The following is a 15,342-nucleotide window of genomic DNA, read 5'->3' on the forward strand; positions in this document are numbered from 1 at the left end:
TGTGTGTGTATGAACTTTTATTGAGCATCAGACTATGTTCTTTAGCTATTTCATACATTATGTAGAGGTGATCTAAAATTTGCTGTTGCGCCTCCTCTCCCAGCTCACCCCCCCCCACTTGTAACATTCTTGAGCCAGTAATAACCCAATTTTTGAGAATTATTGGACCACTGCCTCCCATATTTGGAGGAAGATGACCGAGTGGTGACAGGGCAGCTTCAGGCATACCTGAATGTCACTACTCCCCTTGGCCCTTTCATTCTGGGTTTCAGTCCCAATAAAATACCTATTAAAAACCATAGACAGTAAAAGCACAAGATGTGGCAGCCATTAAGTTCTCAAATCTATCCCAAAGAGATGGTAGAATCATTAAATTCCCAGTTCAAATTTATATATCCCCTAGAGGGGGTAAGGAAAGGTTGATGAGCCCCAGTCTGCTGTACGCCAATAGTGTTTTATCTTAGGGGGGGGGGGTATGGCTTTTGGTATGGCTGACCATGACATCTTATTGAATTACTTAGACCATAGCTTTAATGTAACAAGAACTGTTCAGTGGTTTCAGTGTGTCTGCTAGATAGACATTCCATCAGGAATTATGAATAATTCAACCTAGGAATTATCTTGTGGAATATGGTGGGTTCTGTACCCTCTTAGGTTCTTTAACATCTATAGGGGACCACTGATCAGGTCGCCCACTGATCGCCCTATGCCCCCCGTAGAGCTTTACGTTCTGCGGGAGAAAATCTATTGGTCGTCCCCGGCCCTAGGGAAGCACGCCTGGCCTCGACCAGGGCCAGGGCCTTCTCGGTCCTGGCCCCTGCCTGGTGGAATGAGCTCCCGGGAGAGCTGCGGGCCCTGCGGGACCTTCCATCGTTCCGCAGGGCCTGCAAGACGGAGCTCTTCCGCCAGGTTTACGGTTGAGACCAGGCTTAACATCTACGACCCCCCCAGGACCTGAGGATTGGGATTAGACACGAGTACCATCAGTATCCCCTCTCCATTTGCTAGGGGGGGATGGGTAGTTGATTAGCCGCTCTTGACAGGTAGTCATTAACTATTGACATGTTAATTGGTTTTAATGTATTTTATGGGGTTTTATACTGTTGTAACCCGCCACGAGCCGCAAGGGAGTGGCGGGAAATAAATTCAATAATAATAATAATTATTATTATTATTATTATTATCAGTAGCTGCACTATTGAGTATCATTAATACATAGCTGATGCCCCAGTATATTTAACTAAACAAAATCAGAGCGCTTGCACTCGAAAGCTCACGCCTTGAATAAATCTTTGTTGGTCTTAAAGGTGCCACTGGACTCTGATTTTGTTTTGTTGTGCTGTTTCAGCCCAGCACGGCTACCCACTTGAATCTGTGTTTAACTAAGTTTTCAAATCCTGTGGTCACTCTTCTGAAGAACTGCTTAGAGACCTGAATGAGGTGGGATAAACTGAAAATGAAGGCAAGATGGAAACAATGTAGAAAGTTGTTCAGGAGGCCACCCATCTTCTTTTAGTCTCAGCTTCTGCCAGAGCTGTAATAAGGTGCACTTGCCTCTGGGTATATAAAGCTGAGGGGTGCAGAGAAGTATGTAATGACTAAAATAAACATTATTGCTCATCATTTATGTGTTTACCTCTGAAACAAAATAACTCCTATGTATTACTGGGGGTACAATTTTATAATCTTGCCTCAGGCGCAAAATACCATGGCTCTGCCCATTGCAACATTGGGATGGGAATTCTGGAATCTTTCTCTCTCTCCGTTTTTGGAACAAGAAACTTCTGAGAACAAGCTCCCATTTCCCCCTTAGATTTTTCTTCCACAGGGTTTCAGAATGTTAGAAAAAGTACAGGAAAGGGAGGGGAGGGTGGAGAACAAGATGCTTCCAAGTCACTGTGACGATACAATCCGAGATTTCCCCGTTGAACAGCCGCCACTTTTAACCACTAACAGTGCCAGCGTCGCGAGAGAAGTGAGGCTGCAAGAATCGCCAGGAAAGCCAAACTGCTCTCCGTCTGGCACGCCCACAATTTTGATAGGCTCTTCTGGAAGTCTCGTTTCTCTCACCCAATGGCTTCGTGCGGGCTGACCATTTTGGGGCCGCATGAGCACAGTTTGACCAATAGGGTTTGCCTAGGAAAACGGAAAGATACTTGCTTGTGTGAGGCGGCGCTGCATAAATTCCCGCCAAATGGTCCGTTCGTGCAAAATAGCAGCGCTGGAACTGGGGGCTGGGGCAGGAGTGGCCCACAACGAATGAGACTTGCTGTCCTCGCGGAGCCCGCATGGTAATTCCAAGGCGCGTGCTTGTGGACCAGCGGAGTCTCAATTGCCTCCAACTCTCGGCTCCTGAATGGCTCAGCAGTTTCAAGTACTGAGGTGCTACTTCTGTCAGATGTTTCAAGTCCAGCAGGTAAAGGCAACCACGGGATAACGCAGCCTGATGTGTCGGATTTTTCTCCCCCCTCCCTTTTTCCACCCCAGCCCTGGCGGAATTAGCTTTATGCTGGTAGGCTAAAAGCAGATGCTAAAGAACTGAAGGGAGGGATTCGTGGTTGCAAGTGGCTGTGCGTTAATAGGAGTATTTTGCCCCCCCCCCCCCAAATGAGCAGTGGTGATAGGAAAGAAGCTGTGGCTCAGTGATAATGCTTGGCGTGGCAGAAGGTCCCAAGTTCAGTCCCTGGCCTCTCCAGTAAAAAAGGAACAGGCAATGATGTGAAATGCCTGACACTCTGGGGAGCTGGTACCAACCTGAGTAGGCTGTATTGACCCTGGTGGACCAATGATCTTGAGTCACTATTTTTATTTATTCATTATATTTCTGTATTGCCCTCCCCTAAGGCTTAGGGCGGTTTACATAAAGGGGAGTATATTATAACTATAATCATCATCATCATCATTAAAGTAACAGTAAGAACCAGTATTGATCAGCAATATCATAACTATTAGCAATGCATTAGAACTTTTCAAACAGAACCCATGGGCGGGATCTGTTGGGTTCAGGATGTGGAGGATGTTTGTGATGTCCAGGGGGGCAGCTCAATTGTGTTAGATCTGTCAGCCTGTGTGTCCACTTTAAACCAGTGTGGTGTAATCAGCACAGGGGTCCCCCGACCTTCTTGAGGCTGTGAGCACCTTTGAAATTTTTATAAACAAATGGTTGCAAACATAGAATGGCTGCCACAAGAGTAGGGTCATGTGCAGGGGAGAAGAGGGGAAATATAAAAATACATTGGGAAAGAAGAATGAAAGAGAATAATAAGAACACTGTGGGAGCAGCTGCAACTGAAACAATGTTAGGGTTGCCAGCTCTAGGCTGTGAAATACCTGGAGACTTTGGAGGTGGAGTGGATGAGATTTGGAGTGGGGGAGGGACCTCACTGGAGTACAGAGTTCACCCTCCAAAGCAGCCGTTTTCTCCAGGGGAACTGATTTCTTGAGTTGAGATGAGGTATAATTCCAGGGGTCCCCCTTCTCAGGACTGGCATCCCTATCTTCATAGTCTATCGTATCTTCAGTATGAATCCCAATTCCTGCTGGTCAGGAGCCTGAGCTGGCCCCACCCTATTTTCAAAAACATTTGATGGGTGCAAAGAAAGATGTCAGGAGGTGCCGTGGTGCCCATGGGCACTATGTTGGGGACCATTGGATTAGATTTTCAGACTAGGATTTGAGAAACTCAAAACTGATTCCTTGCTTTGCCTTGGAAACTTGCTAGATGATCTTGGGCCTGTCACGCACACTCAGTTAAATCTACCTCACAGGGTTGTTGTGAAGATACAATGGAAGAGGAGAATGATCTAAGTCGCTTTGAGTCCTCATTGGGGAGAAAAATAAGATTATCACTATATAAATAAAAGTTCTTTGGAATAATGAGTGTTGATGACACAAGAAGTGATAAGTAGAAATACAGAGCCTCTGATTTCTGGGAGGCTCTGGAATAAGGGACAATTGTTTTTTAATAATATGATCTATCAAGGATTTCATTTGCAGAATACCTGTGCAGTACCCAAGTATGAATGAATGAATTTGAGTGTATTGTTGAAGCTGAAGCCATCACATCATACAAACAAACAAAGCATTAAAACACTAAAATGTATATGTGTGTGTGTGTGTCACAGTATAAACAAGTGATCACAATAAGAAAATTGCAAGTGCAGAATAAAATTAAGTGAAATAAAATAATTATATATCAACTAAAATAAGGATTCCTCAGCCATTCTTGAAACAAACCTTGTTCTAATAATAATGGATGAGGAAATGAAATTAGTATCCATTAAAGTGACAGGAAGGGAAATGTTAGCCAAAAAAAAAATTTTATCGTCAGATCCAGAGATAGTGGATAGTAGCCAAATATATTTGAAGCAGGATACTTGGATTTTAAGCTTCCACCTCCAGAGTAGGTGAATACCAGTAAATAATTGACTGAATATTTTTTAAAAGCATTAACTTTGTTATAACTGTTTAAAAGGTGCTCTGATTATCAATCATTCTGATACTTATGCTACTTCCAAAAGCAAATTTATTACAAAACTAGTACACTGAATTAATTACCATTATTTTTAATTGGTTTCAAATATGCTATGGGGCAATAAAAGATCTTGGTTGTTCTGCTATATCTGAAGTGGTGAAGAGGTTCCACACAAGCTTGAATCCTCCCATTTTTTACTTTAGAAGTAAACTACGAGTAATATAGTTTAAAATAAATTTACGGCACTGCCTTCATTTAAGCATATGTTTGATTCCCTACTCCTCTACATGCAGTCAGCTGGGTGACCTTGGGCCAGTCACAGTTTTCTCAGAACTCTCTCAGCTTCACCTACCTAATAGGATGTCTGAGCCATTAAGTCCTATACAAGTAAAAAGGTAAAGGTATCCCCTGTGCAAGCACCGAGTCATGTCTGACCCTTGGGGTGACGCCCTCTAGCGTTTTCATGGCAGACTCAATATGGGGTGGTTTGCCAGTGCCTTCCCCAGTCATGACCGTTTACCCCCCAGCAAGCTGGGTACTCATTTTACCGACCTCGGAAGGATGGAAGGCTGAGTCAACCTTGAGCCGGCTGCTGGGATTGAACTCCCAGCCTCATGGGCAAAGTTTTCAGACGGCTGCCTTACCACTCTGCGCCACAAGAGGCTCTCCTATACAAGTAGAACACAATAAAAAGTAACAAGGGTTGCTGATCTCACAGGTAGGAATACCAACATTCTTCTGATCATTAGTTATAGCAGATGTGAATGTGGCGTTTTACCCAGACTACGTGGCAAAGGCCTAGTTCAGATCATTATATCTTTAAAAATGTTCTTTAGTGTGAGAGAGATGGGTCTGTGGAGATGAATGCCTGGAACTGTACAAGCTTTAACTTGTGTGGGCCAAATAATTCTGTGAGAAAATACTGTGTAACTATAGTTTTGTTTTCTGTGAACCTATACAGCTACCTATGATATTTCTAAGCCTTTGGGGGAAGGAAAGGGGTTGTGAGGTTGGGAGTTGTTTTGTTGGTTTTGGTTTTAGTTGAATCAGCCATAGAATATACGTGTGACCTCCTGGGTTCTCACAAGTAATCATTCACATGGTGCAAACTCTCAAGGGTTGTTCCAGTAGATCTAAATGTCTGAACAACGCCAAGGGTATTCCAAATAGGGAAAAGAGGAGGAAATTCTCTTTCCTTTTTAAATACCAATGGTTTTCAAATATAAATTATAATATGAAAAAACAGTCTCTTAGTGACTTGAATACTAGCAAATCATTGTATGCCACTAATTGACAAGGGAACTCAATATGTCTATTATTGTTAATTATTATTGTTTTGTCTCACATGCTGGACATGCTTTGACTTGAAACTCCTGAGGGTGTTTATCACTAGTTTTCAATGATACATCTGCTTGTAGCATAGTGCAGTTTACATTTCACATACCTTGGTTTGAGGAATAGCCACGACTGCATTTGGGTAGGGTGGTTAGGAATGGAAGACTTGTTTCTTTCAGTTCTGAACTGAATTATGGACAGATCTGTTGTGAATGTTCTTATGCTGTAGAATTATGGCAGTTAGTAATGGACAAAAAGTTCAGCATTATGAGAGTCTTGCTTTTAGAATCTTTTTAAATAATAAGATTCTAGCCCTAATAGTTATAAATATAGACTTGAAAGTATGTGCAAAACCTCACAGCTTAGTGGCTCAGAGCTTGAGTACAATACAGTTCCTAGCACAAGCAGAATACAGTTCCTAGCACAAGCAGAATAAATTATGCATGATGTGCAAATTCATTTAATTCTCTAATTCAGACAGGATGCAAAATACTTATATTTACTGGTTCAGGTTAAACGCTGCTCTAATTATGGCATTAGAGCTACTGCTGAACATTCAATACTGTGCGGTTATTAAAATTCACTGCACATTATGCACATGTGTCTAGTGAGAGCTTGATGTGTTATGCAGATTGGATAGGCAGCTAACTGATTACTTTACCTGTAATTCCATTATAGATTAAAAAGACCCAAAAATGGAGCTGCAAAATATGTAATGAAAAGCAGTCAGTTCTAAAGGTGAGTACGGAGAGTTCCGTTCTTTGTGTTACACAGACAGAAGGATTTAGTCCTTCCTTTTCAGTCAGGCTCTTTGAGTATTTGTGATGTTTTGCCACCTTTCCAAAACAAGAATAGCAGAAATTGTGGTTTATCATTCCCTTCCTTCTTTAGATGGTGATATACATTTACTAACATAATAAGATGAAATGATGAGGTTCTTCAAGAGCATATTTCACTGGCTGAGATGTTAATAATTGACAATGAATAAAAATATAATGCAGAATAGCAGATAGTATTATAAGAGTGCTGCTATAAAACATGCCTCAGAAAAAAAGCAATTCCTATTAATCAGTTGAAGAGTCTCTTGTGGCGCAGAGTGGTAAGGCAGCAGACATGCAGTCTGAAAGCTCTGCCCATGAGGTTGGGAGTTCAATCCCAGCAGCCAGATCAAGGTGGACTCAGCCTTCCATCCTTCCGAGGTCGGTAAAATGAGTACCCAGCTTGCTGGGGGTAAACGGTAATGACTGGGAAAGGCACTGGCAAACCACCCCGTATTGAGTCTGCCATGAAAACGCTAGAGGGCATCACCCCAAGGGTCAGACATGACTCGGTGCTTGCACAGGGGATACCTTTATTAATCAGTTTATTATGTGAACAACATGGTGGCTAATATTGAGATCATTGATACAAATGTTGAAAAGTACCAGACCCAGTAATGAGTTCTGTGATATCCCACTGCTCACTTTTCTCCAATCTGACAGAATACCTTTGGCAACTACCCTTGGGACGTGGTTTTTTAACCCTTTTCCTATCCACCTAACCATCAGATTATCATGAGGAATCTTGTCAAAAGGCTTACTGAAATCCAGGTAAACAACATCAACTGAGTTTCCATGATCTAGTAAGCCTGTCACTCATTCAAAAAAATGAAACCAGGTTGATCTGGCAGGACCTGTTGGAGATAAATCCATGCTGACTTCCCTGGATCAACAAATTCTCCTTCAGCTATTTGCAGATTGCCAGACTCACTGGCCTGTAGTTTCCCAGGTTATTTTTCCTCATTTCTTCATTTCTGAAGATGCTTTAGGGTGATCCTACATTGAGTAGAGAGTTGGACTAGATGGCCTGCATGGCCCCTTCCAACTCTATGATAAGATTGGGATAACATTCACTTTCCTCCAGTCTTCTGACATCACCAATCCTCCAAGATGTTCTTAGGATGATAGACAAAGGTTTCACAAGCTCTCTTGAAAGTTCTTTGAGCACTCTTTTGGGTGCATAGCATCTGGCCCAGGGAATTGAACTCATCTAGTACAGTCAGGTGACTCTGTCCATGTCTATCTGCCACCCAGACACTTTACCTTGCCTAATACCATCCCTAGATGTGTCCATATTCTTCTAGGAAAAACAGAGGCAAAATAGATACTGAGCCTTTCTCTGTCCTCTGTCAGACTCTACAGGGGACCTATTGCCTCATGTACCTTACGTTTGCTCCTCACATATCTGTAGATTTTCTTGTTACAGTGGGCTTCCCTGGTCAGTCGCAGCTCACTAACAGCTTTGGCCTCTCTGATGACTGACCTACAGTGCCTTGTAACCTGCAGATACCCCTTCATTTCTTGAACATTTCCTTTTTCTTCCTTAGATCCTCCTGAAGTTCTGTGTTCATCCAAGTAGCCTTCTTGGATCCCCTAACATGTTTCCATCTTGCTAGAATAGTCATAGTTTGAACATGCAATAGCTCTTGTTTAAGGACAGCCTACCCATCACTTGTTCCTTTCTCTTCCAGCATTCTTGTCCATGGGATAACTCAAAACATGGCTTTGAGTTTATGAAAGTTTGCCCTACTAAAGTCTTACATGTCTGACTACAAACTTCCTTGCCCCTCCATCTAGGAGGACATGATCACTCCTCCCAAGATCCCCACCTCCTTCACCCCATCCACCATCTTGCATGTGAGTTGGTATTAAGTCAAATATGACCAAGTTTTTGTTTAGATCACCTTTATGTCCGTTAAAAATCTAAACATTTTGAATACATGCATGATGGTAACTTAACCTCTTCAAAAATAAGCAAACAGAAGTAAAAAAAAACAAAAAAACACGCTAACATATAATTCAGATTAAATACAAGTAGAAGAGCATAAATGTAAATGAATGCTACTGGCTATTCAGAGGTTCAGTTTTTATCAACTTTCCTTGCCAAGGCAGCAGTAAACCATTATGGAAAGTATATTTTAATAGAACTTTCACTTCTTTTCAGGTTTTTGTCCAGGGTTCTGGGTCTGATTGCAGGTACCATGTTCAAAAATTAAATATGCTGGTAGGAGAGAAAGAACAGACATCTGTCAATATGCCATGGTATAATATTAATAGTTTGTTACTTCTTCCTTTGTTTCTGTACTGTGTTTTCACTGAATATAAATTGTGTGTAATACGTCTTAACTAGAAGTGAATAACCATTTTGCAACATCCATGGATGTAGTGAAAGCTTGTAGTTAAATTATATTGCTACCACTTTTTAAATTCCAGTGGCTGTTGGCAAACTTTAGGAAAGGTGTTTGTCCAAGCTCTCTACTGCATTTGGAGGGAAATGAAATTGTAGAAGTATCCTGGCTCCTCTAACAGAACGTTCAATATCTGCTAAAATGTTCTGTTCCTGGGAACAGCTTACTCCTTTATGAAAATACTAGGAATAAAGCCCATTGTAGTAAAAATACAATGGGCGCTAGCAGTGATGAGAAAGAGAGAGGAGAGGTAGATTGGGGGCATCGGCAGGGGCGGGTTATATGGGAGGGATCTCAGAGGGAGAGGGAGGAAGAGGTGAGGGTAGGGAGAGTAAAGGCAGGTTACCGGCGACAGAGTCCGTCGGCGGCCTCCTAACGCGGTGGGTGAGGTTTGAAGGTGGCCAGGGGCTCGTCAGCAGCGAGGTGTGGTTGGCAGCCATGTTGGATGGTGGTGCGGGCCGTTGGCGGCTCACTGGCGGCCTCCCCATGGGCGTGGCGATGTCCGGGGGCGCTCGGCGGCGGGCTCACAGGCTCCGGCTGTCGATGTGGTGGGCGCAGGGCGGTCCTTCAAGCGCTTGGGGGCGGCCTGCCCATGTTGGCGGGGAGAAGGCGTCGTGGGGCGGCAGCGACGGCGAGTGAGCGCGAGCCTTCATTGTGCAGCGTCAGTGGGAGAAGGCAGAGTTGGGCGGGCATAGCGGCAGGCCCCGGCGGTGACGGCGATTCATCAGAAGCCTTCTCCCTGCGGCGGCGCATCCGCAAGGCGGTTGCAGCGGCCAGGCGAAGGCAGTGTGGGCCGGCGCCAACGGGGAGTGAGCAGCAGTCTTCTCCCGGCCGCCAGAACGGCCTCGCCGTGTCTATGATGCGGTGCGGCCACTCCGGCGGCCGGGAGAAGGCAGAGTTGGGTGTGTGTGTGGGTGGAAAGGAGCTGGGCCGCCGCGTCAAAGACGCGGCAGCCCAGCTCCTTTCCCTGCAGCAAGGCGGAGGCAATGGCGGCCAAGGAGGCAATGGGAAGACGCACTTTGCGCGCCTCCCCATTGCCTACCCGGTCCAGGATTGACACTCGGAGGAGCGAATCGGGAGCCGCTTTGCGGCTCCCGATTCACTCCTCCGAGTTTTTATCCCGGACAGAGCCCACCCTAACTCCTCCCCACAAGCCCTTACCGCTTTATTTAGTCTGCGGCGCCCACGGGGCGCCACAGGCGGTTTAAAGACTGACCACAATGTCTTTAAATTAGCTCCCTAAACATGCTGTAAATGGAGGTTTTCTTCATGCTGAGACAACTGTATTGTTTAGCAGGAATTTCACACACCATCTTTACATGACTCTTGTTGTATAGCTATAGCTAAAAATGCCTACTTAATATTATTCGGAATTTTCACTAGGTTCTTCTGTTATGTCCTTCTTTATAGTTTTCTGCAGCCCATGTTTATGTTCTCATAAGTTTGCATAAGGACAAACTCACAAAGTGAGACATTTATTACAGTTTAAATATACTGACTTATTTTTAGGTATACTGAAGAACCAGAAGAAAGGGATAACAAGAACACAGTTGCTCAGCTGGAAGAAAATTTGGACTGGCAGGCAAGCCCTTCTGGAGCACATAAATATTATCTCAAAGCACAGCCAGTCATAAACCCTTAAATCAAGTTAGAAGGGTCAAGGGCAACTAATTTGACATTGTTTTGTTCAGTTATACTGAAAATTCTGCTAAATGGCTGTGCAGTAAATTGAGCTTAAAAGACATGCTGCTGGGTGCATTGGATAACTGAGAAAAGGTCCCTGGAATATATGTATTTGTTGTTATTCAGTAGCTTATGAAGACTTGCTGTGCATGTCACGGGACATGTGGCATTAGGAACAATTTAAGCTGTGTAAGAGTATCTGCTTTAAAAGAAAAATAGTTGCCCTTATGGTTATGAAAACATTTTTAGAGTATGCACATCATATGTATAACGGAAGTTTTAAGGGGTGCCAAATAAGAATTCAAGCATCTGTCTTTTTCTGTCACAACCAAAACCAAAATAATTTAATTTGGTCTTTTCTGAGACTTTCCATGATTTTGTAGGAGGAAAAGCTCAGCCGTTGGAACAAATATCTGGACAAAAGCTGTGAGGAAGAAGAGAAAAAGTGGCATGCAGAAAAACAAACCGGCTGTTTTCTGAATAATGTAACAAAAAACCCAAGGTATGTCCACAATTTTCCTTGTTTGTTAACATGCTAGAAAATTCGCTGCTATATTTGAATAGAGCCATGGATTGTTAAATTTTTTTAAAGGTCTAAGATCTGTTTGCTTTCTCTCTACCTACACACCAGGTGATTTATTTAAGTTAATCATTAATTTTCTGTATATATATCACCTAGGAAATATAAGAAGACCAATTTAAACAGTATTGATGACAAGAGAGCTGAAGGAAATAAAGTTCCTGGATCTGGAAAGAATGTAAGTTTAGAAGTGGTAAATTTCATGCTCTGTAAGAATGTAGACCCTTTAAATATAGGATTGCTTATTTAACATGGCTCCAGTCCTCAAAGCCTCTTGCCAAACCATCCAGAGCCGCAAAGAATGGGTGGTATAGAAATCCAAATAAATAAATAAATAGAAATATAGAAATATATAAAAATATATATATGGATATGATTGTCTCAGCTTTGCTACCTTTGAAATTACCAGTCAGCCATGCTCCTTGGTAATGAACTGTCTTCATAGGCTGACTGCTGTGCTCCCTTCAGCCACTGTTAGAGGCCTTGTTCCCTGGTACTTTTAACACTTGTCCTCCCCTTCCATGTGATTGGCCTACATCTGCATGGAATGTAATCCTTAATCTTGCTGTGAAAGGGTTGAGTCATCAACCAGCATTAATAGAAGCTGCTCATGTGACGTTTGCTTGAGAACAATGCGTATTCTGTCTTAAGCACTCACTCAGAGCAACAAAGCTTACTTTTTTAAAGAGGAAGGAGAAGAGAACATAGAATCATAGAGTTGGAAGGGACCTCCTGGGTCATCTTGTCTAACCCCCTGCACTATGCAGGACACTCACATCCCAATCACTCATCTGCTGTAACTTGCCATCCCATTGAGCCTTCACAGTATCAGCCTCTCCATCAGACGGCTATCTAGCTTCTGTTTAAAAATTTCCAAAGATACAGAACCCACCACCTCCTGAAGAAGCCTGTTCCACTGAGAAGCCGCTGTCAGGAACTTGTTCCGGATGTTTAGATGGTTTATTATACCGTTTTTCACTACCTAAAGGAGTTCCAAAGCTACTTAAAAACACCCTTCCCTTCCTGTCCCCACAACAAATACCCTGTGAGGTAGGTGAGGCTGAGAGTACTAAGAGAACTGCTCTGCAAGAACATCTCTAAAAGAACTGTGGCTAGCTCACAGTCGGCCAGCTGTCTGCTTGTGGAGGAGTGAGGAATCAAACTCAGTTTTCCAGATTAGTCTGCCACTCTTTAACCCCACTACACTACATTGGATCTACTGCTCTGTTCAGTCTCACTTCATTTGAAGGTCCCTTGATAGCTCACTCTCTTCATTCCTTTTGAAGATCAGGAATTGTTTGTTAGCATGTTCCATTAACTGATAAGAATGTGTACATGATAAGCTGATTTGGTAACCTGATCTTGGAAGAGAACCAATGAGCAAATGCAGGCTTTCACAGTTAAAGGTGTCAGTTAGCATTGCACCCAAACCCCAGCAGAACAGCAGACCACTTTCCTTTCAACTGCTCCGCCCAGAACAGGTTAATCTAGAACTGGATGCTGCACTATCACAAAGCAGAAAAGTGTGCAAAAGAGTTCCAGGTCCATGATACAAACAAAGCAAAGGAAAACAAACCCACAGGTTCACTTTAAAAAACTAATGACCTGGTAAAGTTTTCCAAAGAAAATGGCATCGAGGCACCAGCTTGTGCCACCTTGCAGCCATTCAGGGGTCCACATAGTGGTTCCTGTGGGTGCCGCTGCAACTAGTGACACCTTTCCTGGCACCCACTAGAGGGTTTTTAGAAAGTAGGTGAAGCCAGATGGGACTTTCATCCAGAAGGGATTCTGATTGGTCATTGGAGATTTGATAGGTTGTACAGATATTTTTAAAGTCACTTCAATAACTGCCATCACAGCACAAGAATTTTCATAGCGTGACTGAAGGTATATGTAAGAAAATATTTTTAAACACTATGTCCATTTGAAAAGCTTTATTAAACACACAAATGTTGAAGACTATCAGTTATGCATGACTTCACTTTCTGACATTTCATGATTGACAGGGCCTCTCCTGGCAGCCGTATCTCTGTTTGGGGGGAGGGTTATTTCCACCACCCTGTGTCAAAATTCCAACGGTGCCTGCAAGTTGAAAATGGTTGGGGGCTCCTGTTCCAGGGTATCCCTTGAGTGCCGCATGAAGTTCTAGCTGGATGTGACAGCCATTTTTTCCTGTCCTCCTGTAGCACAGAAGAAATTCATTCGGAGATACACAAGCTTGTGGAAATGCTGCAGATAAAAGTATGGGGATTTCTAGTGTTGAAGAACTTATGGTACATGGAAGGAATGAAGAGACGGAGTTAAGAAATGTTGTCCTTTCTAATCAGAGGAAATCTCTTTCATCAGTGACTTTTAATAGGAGTGTGACTGCCGCTGAATTAGCGTGCCAGGTACCTGTAGTCCAAAGAGCTGCCGCTGCAAGTAATGAAATAGCCAACTTAATTGACAGCCCCTCAAACTCACAGCATATACCAAGGCAGACTGTCTCTACTGCCCTACGTAAGATAAAGATAAATAGCAAGCATATCGAAGCCAACATACTACCTGAAAAAAGCAACGATTCTTCGGTTTTACCTAGTGCTGAACTTCAAAATATGTTATCAAAGGAATCTATCTCCATTCCTTTGGTACATCCCATTGCTTTCTCTACTGCAACAGGTCAAACTAGTGGCCTTTTTTCCACTGGAGAGGACTTTGATGACTACCTTTGAAGAATATTCAGGCATTGTATTTGTTTCCTATGATGACTATGACTTGTTTCCTATGGCCTCATTTATTCATTAGTCTATTTGTGATGGCTTAGAAGAACCTTAATTCAGAAACACGGACTTTAAAATCTATGTTGTGTATTCAAGAAGTGGTTGCGGGGAGACATTGTCTTATGATACAGCATATGACTACTCAGTAACATAGCATGTTATATGTTGGACCAATAGCTAGTGTTAGTCTTATCTGAAATTGCCAGTGGTTTAGATTCCCTTCCACCTATTGGAGTATTTCCTGAAACTGAATTGGACTTTGCTTTTCCCTGCTCACGACAGCTGGGAGAGGTGTGAATAAAAATCTTCCCTAAAATCAAACCCAATATTTGTTTACTGTTAAGTACAGGCAGAACAATTAAAAGCAGTACTGTTCAGAGGCATGTTCTGCACATCAATTTCAGTTGGGTTTTTTTTGCCTGTTCTGGAGTGTCTTTAACCACTTACATTCTTTACTGGATCGGGTCTGTTGGGTGTCTATGTAAAGATGACTGTTTGCCCAGATTTGAATTTCAGTTCTATAGAACTAGTGAAATCTGTCACAAACTATTTATTGGCAGCGATAAATTGCTATCTTCATTCAGGTCTTGTCAGTTCATAATTGCTGTCAAGGGGAAAAGAAACTTTGAACCTCCTCAAAAAAATGATAGATATTTGTCTCCCTCCCCAGCTTGCTTTTAATTTCGTACAGCAAAGCAGTTACTTCCTACTTTACAAGAAGCTGCCTTGAAAAGGATATATGTATAACCTGAAGAGACACAGCTTACTGCTGTTCAGCTTAAGTCATCTACTAAATATATATGGTTGTTATCATAAGTAGGGAACCACAAGGACGTGGGGTGGCATCTTATTGTCCTGTCCCTTTGGGGGGGGGGCTTCCCTGAAAGCCCCCTGAACTTAATCTCTTCCTTTTTCCTGCTTTTTCTTCAGCTCCCCTGGGTGAATTATGGCCAGGTAGCAGTGCCAGCCAATGGTCTAGTCCAGGAGTTCCCAACATGAGGCCCACAGGCTCTTTCTTTGCAGCCTTCCAACCTGCTTGTCTGCTACTATCACTTTCAGAGCATTTTCCCTCAGACCCATACTGTGCTTCCTGCCACAAGAGGCACCATCTACTGCTGTTCATCCTGCCTCTTTCTTGCAAAACAGACAATAGTGACATTGTTTTGGTCTCCATAGTTTCTTCTGTCAGCCCCCTCTTGTTTAGCCTCCATAATAGCATTTTGGCCATTCTAGGTGCTTTGCTAGCCATACCACTCAGCTTTTTAACCCTCTTCTCCATGAATTA

General features: G+C 42.9%; 1 protein-coding gene across 4 annotated transcripts; it reads left to right on the plus strand.

Annotated features, from left to right (window-relative positions):
• Positions 1-2,125: 2,125 nt before the first annotated feature.
• MRNIP (MRN complex interacting protein) lies at positions 2,126-14,636 on the plus strand. 4 transcript variants are annotated; one of them, XM_077326623.1, is made up of 7 exons: positions 2,126-2,416; positions 6,488-6,547; positions 8,792-8,889; positions 10,545-10,617; positions 11,102-11,220; positions 11,398-11,476; positions 13,645-13,777. In XM_077326623.1, exons 1-7 carry the CDS (start codon positions 2,357-2,359, stop codon positions 13,645-13,647), a joined length of 492 nt encoding a protein of 163 aa, XP_077182738.1. In that variant the 5' UTR covers positions 2,126-2,356; the 3' UTR covers positions 13,648-13,777. The 4 variants fall into 4 exon arrangements, with proteins under 4 accessions (XP_077182738.1, XP_077182737.1, XP_077182736.1 ...); XM_077326622.1 differs by having other exon boundaries at positions 13,490-13,705; XM_077326620.1 differs by having other exon boundaries at positions 2,130-2,416; positions 13,485-14,636.
• Positions 14,637-15,342: the final 706 nt, after the last annotated feature.

The sequence above is a fragment of the Paroedura picta genome, chromosome 3, assembly GCF_049243985.1.
Source record: "Paroedura picta isolate Pp20150507F chromosome 3, Ppicta_v3.0, whole genome shotgun sequence".
Lineage (NCBI taxonomy): Eukaryota > Metazoa > Chordata > Lepidosauria > Squamata > Gekkonidae > Paroedura > Paroedura picta.

Bases quoted from the DNA above. Each gene is read 5' to 3' on its own strand.
- MRNIP (XM_077326620.1), top strand. From the start codon at position 2,357: ATGGCTCAGCAGTTTCAAGTACTGAGGTGCTACTTCTGTCAGATGTTT. The intron at 11,221-11,397 runs GTATGTCCACAA...TATATCACCTAG, and splicing joins AATGTAACAAAAAACCCAAG to GAAATATAAGAAGACCAATT. The intron at 11,477-13,484 runs GTAAGTTTAGAA...GTCCTCCTGTAG, and splicing joins TTCCTGGATCTGGAAAGAAT to CACAGAAGAAATTCATTCGG.